Below are 4,735 nucleotides of genomic sequence, written 5' to 3' on the forward strand. Positions count from 1 at the left end.
TGTCTTCACTGAGATGTTTGAGTGTTGCTGTGAGACAGGTGAGACCGCCATCTTTGTAGTTTTTTGTAGTTCACTTGTGTGTGTGCGTTTGAAAGAAACACGCAGTGGGCAGGTTGACTGTACTTCAGTTTATTTCTGCTGTACATACATGAACATCTGTTCAAAATCAGACTTTCATACCATGTGATGCTCGACCTCATTAAACATCTGTACACGATGACAGGAAGCAATGTCTCACTGTCACGGCCCGAGTGGACAGCACGCCGTCACACAACCCCACTCCACCTGTCAGTCACTGCTGGAGGGAAAAACAAACAGCTGTTTGTGCTAAAGGTTTGGTTCAGCAGCGGATTCAAAAACATTTTTTCAGCTCTCACAAAAAACAAAAATATAACTTAGACTGAGTGCGGGAAAGTTTGGTTCAGCCTGGAAACGGAAACTTTAACTCCAGCAGTGAATGACTGATAGGCGGAGGGGTCTCCGATTCTGACTGACAGCTGGATCTGTAGAGGACACGCCAACACGGCAGCAGGAAGAAGTGCACGAGCGACAACAAATGAAACAGGCCCACAAGAACAAAGACTAGAAAGTATATCGGCGTGGCCACAAGTCCGTACGTGGGATAGTTACAGAAAAGACAGAACCGCCCATCTCCACGGAGGCCTTTTTTCTTTTGTTCCTCATGTTTCAAACTGTTAAACAAAAACACACGAACGGCGAGGTGGACGTGTCACAGCGTGCAAAATGTTTGGCCAATGAGGTGCTAAATTCATACAACTGACTTCATGTCAGCGACGCCAAACAGGAAGCTGAAAACGAGCCAATCGCATTGTTCCAAATCTGCTTTTATTACGAGCATCAAAACTGAAACGAATTAAGTTTACGTCGTGAAGAATAAAGGATGGATCGTGTGACCTCAGCAGCCAATAAGGCTCCGAGTCCGCTGACAGAAAAAACACACACAAAAAAAAATTATTCTATAAAGAAGCAAAACATGTAATAAAAAAAAAAGTTAAAAAAAAGAAGAAGTGAAAATTAGATTTTAAAAAGTTACAAATTTAAAACTAAAATGTGAAAAAAAAAAAATCTAAATGAAGTTGCTGTTCTTTTACATGATGACAGCGTCGTTAACCTTTCCTCCTGTGTCCTCTTTAAGGGCCCTCCCATCTGGCACCAGTGCAGTCAATCAATAACTGATCAATAATCAGAAGCGTTTGACCTTTAACCCGAAGAGCTGCTGGCTAACACTTGAGGCGAGGCGCCCTCAGCTGGACTAAAAAAAAGATACACAGTGTGTGTGTGTTGGGGGGGTCCTGATAGGATGTTTACATTCACTGCGTCTTCCACATCATCATCATCGGCCCGCTTCAGTCTGCCGGACGTACAAACTAGCAGTCAATTGGCAGAGCTAGGGTTCAGGGGCGGAGCTGTGAAGCCGCTGTTGGAGAACCAAGCGGGTCAGTGAACGCATCAGCGCTGCGTTCAGGTGCAACGGGACAGAAGTGAGGAGCTGCAGCAGCACTGCGAAGCCCAGACCACTCTGCGTCTACTTCTCGTTTCCACGGAAACACTAGGTCAAAAATCCCCCTTTTTGAGGAAGGGGCTCTACACAAAAAAACTCCGCCTTGTCACGGTTCATGCTTTTATTCTGAAATGTCAGAATGCTGTAGCTGATGCCTTTTTGTTGAACTGTGAAAATGATACAGCTGATGCTTTTATTCTGAAAAATAGAAAATGAAAAGCATTTAGTTTGAACCGTACAGATGCTACAGCTAATGCTCTTATTCTGAAAAACTTTAGTTGATTGTTTCGGCCGACTTTTATCTGTTAGCGCGTTTGTGATCATCGCTGTCCTGCTGTCCTGAACCTGCTATGGTTCTGATCACTAAAAACAGGAACCAGCTGACCTGCTGCTGGCTCGCTGGATGAAGCATTCAAAGACGATTGTAAAAGTAACGGTGAGGCGTGTGGGCAGAAAGCAAATGCAGAGACAGCAGCTGCAGATCACGCAGCGTGGCGTCCTGGGGCAGGACGGGCTGCCGGCAATGTGTTGGTGTGCCTGATGTGGGTTCAGAACAAACAGCAGCAGGAGTTAAAGCGTGGGTGGAGGCGTGGGAGTGTTAGTGCAACATGAAGCTGATGTCCAATCACGGTGGACCGCTGACACAGTTTAAACAGCAGGTGGACGGACGGAGCTTCTACAGTGTCCTACGTGTGGTCGGCCACCGGGGGGCAGAGCTGAGCCGTTCTTATTTTTTTATTTATTTTAATTTTATTTTTTGGGTGAACGCGGCGGTGTCAGCTCCGCCCTAGTCTGACCCGGGACCAGGCTCTCCACGACGGCATCAACTTCCTCCCCACGGAGACGGACGCAAGGGGGCGGAGTCTGGATTAGGAGGGGCCGCCTCCTCTGGTCAGAGAGCCTCCTGATTGGCCGTCAGGTACTCTTCAGCTCGCTTGTGAGCCTCCAGAGCTTTGATGGTGTAGACGTCCTGCGGCAGCTCCGACTTCCTCCTCATCAGGACCTTATCCTTCTTTAGATCCTTCAGACCCTGCATGCACACACACACGCACACACACACACACACACACGTACAAAGATTCAGTGATTAAAAATATTTCACTCACTCTCTGAAACTGAACCAATATTAATCTTGGTCGGCATTAAATTTAGAAATTACTAATTTTTTGAATTTTTCAAAATAAAATTCAAGTAAATTTAAATGTGTTTCTAAATAAAAACAAATGTACCAATAAAAATATTCTCTGGGATTTAAATGTTTTTCTTCTCCTATTTAAAGTAAAATGTCAGACAATCGCTGAGAAACTAATTCTAAAAATGATTTTTTTGCACTGATTCAAACATTAAAATGTAAAATTACAGGAAATCTTTAACAATAAGTTTTATAATATTCATATTCATCTAATTTTTTAATTAACAATACTTATTGATGCAATTATAACTAAGAGTTCGGAATCAAACTGTCGTCACATCAAACAGGAAGTCACAGAGAAAATGTCACACCAGAATATTAAAGCATGTTGTCTGCGAGGACGTGAGTGAGATCACTCTGTCTTTGTGTGTGTGCGTGCTACCTGTGATGCCTCGCTCTCCACAGTCTTCTTCAGCAGCTGGATGTCTTCAGCTGTTGGCGTCTCTGTCTCCATTGAGTACACAGCAACGCTGCTGTTACTGTACACCATGTACTGCACACACACACACACACACACACACACACACACACACACACGTTACAGGTTGCCCTGATCCTCATGGATCGTCACATACACACATTAATTAGACACTGGGAGCTGACCTCTTCTTGTGGGTGGAGTCCTGGGCGTAGGGGGTGGAGCTTACTGCTCTGAAAGTAAAGAGAGACACAAAACGTTAATAGGGGAGGAATCCCGATGACCTCTGACCCACATTTCATCTAGAGACTCGGGGGACAGAGCTGATTAATCTGCAGATCGATCAAACAGAAATCGTCCACAGAGTGAAATCAGTGAACAGCCACCTCCTGCTACAGACACACAGTGTGTCCTGGTTTAACATGAACTCACTGCTGAAGCACAAAGTGCTCCCCTCACACTGACGGGTAGTTTTCTCCCCGGTATCGTCCTGTAAATAGTTAGCTAACCAATCACATGACGTCACGCTGACAGAAACGTTAGCAGTTGTTTCTTAAAGCCAGCGTCAGTCACATCTGCAGGGCTCAGTGTGCAGCGTTTCACGTCCCTGTACTTGCTGTACCTGAGGGTTCTGCCGAGCCAGCTCCTCGATCCTGTGCCAAACCTCCTCCCGCTCCTTCAGCTTGTACTTCTCTCTGCAGGAGACGCACACAGTGAGAAAGAGGAGCAGAGGAAGAGGGGCAGAAAGCTGTGTGAATCCCAGAGTCGTACTTTTGTTTCTCGGCCTTGTACTGCTGCGTGCAGTCGTCAAACAGCTTCTGGTTCATCTCCATGAAGAGCTTCAGGGCGTTGTAGATCAGGCCGTGGATCGTCCTGAGGAGGAGGAGGAGGAAGATCAGTGTGGAAACAGTGTGAGCTGCAGCGAGAACAAACAGGAGCCAAGACTCTTTGTTTCATTTATGTTTTATTCATTTGTAACGTCTGTGACGGAGGCGGGACTGTGATGGCCTCATCGTCACACTGAACTCTGTGGGCGGGGTCAGAGGGAGTGTTTTGGCCAGTTCCTGTTTTAAATGAAAGGCTCGCTGCACCACTGAAATGTGCTCATCAACTTATTTTTACGACTGTATGAGAAAACCACACAAATTCCTGTGATGTCACACCTGTGATGTCACTCCTGAGGACCCTGCAGGACATCATTGATCTCACAGGACAGAAAACGAGGGGCGTGGGCACCTCAAGCAGCTTCCTGCGCTCACATCCTCACCCTAACCCTCCAAAGCTCAGCTCTCATTGGCTCAGTATTGATCTGAACACTCGTTACATCAGCGCTCCTGCTGTCTTTGTCAGGACACCGCTGACTGGCTAACAAAGATGTGGGCGGAGCTGATCAGTGGTTCGTGTGTGCGCGTTACTTGTTCCAGTGGCTCTTGGAGTTCTTGTAGAGTGCAGGGAACATGATGGGGAGGATCTTGGCGGCGTTGTCGCTGATCAGACTCATGATGTACTCGTTGTTCCAGTAATACAGCGCTCTCTCTGCCACCTGCACGCGCGCACACACACACACACACACACACACACACACACACACACACACACACAC

At 46.6% G+C, this 4,735-nt stretch overlaps 1 protein-coding gene across 1 annotated transcript; it reads right to left on the reverse strand.

Moving 5' to 3' along the window:
* Positions 1–1,055: 1,055 nt before the first annotated feature.
* On the reverse strand, positions 1,056–4,693 carry LOC102194432 (serine/threonine-protein phosphatase 2A 56 kDa regulatory subunit delta isoform-like; the record flags this gene model as incomplete). The annotated part of the gene is made up of 6 exons (XM_005755706.2): positions 1,056–2,552; positions 3,097–3,207; positions 3,318–3,365; positions 3,755–3,827; positions 3,904–4,005; positions 4,548–4,693. Coding segments are annotated over 6 exons (618 nt in total), but the record flags the coding sequence as incomplete, so codon positions are not given.
* Positions 4,694–4,735: the final 42 nt, after the last annotated feature.

This window comes from Pundamilia nyererei, unplaced genomic scaffold, assembly GCF_000239375.1.
Source record: "Pundamilia nyererei isolate P.nyererei 1_Seehausen unplaced genomic scaffold, PunNye1.0 scaffold02592, whole genome shotgun sequence".
Classification (NCBI taxonomy): Eukaryota; Metazoa; Chordata; class Actinopteri; order Cichliformes; family Cichlidae; genus Pundamilia; species Pundamilia nyererei.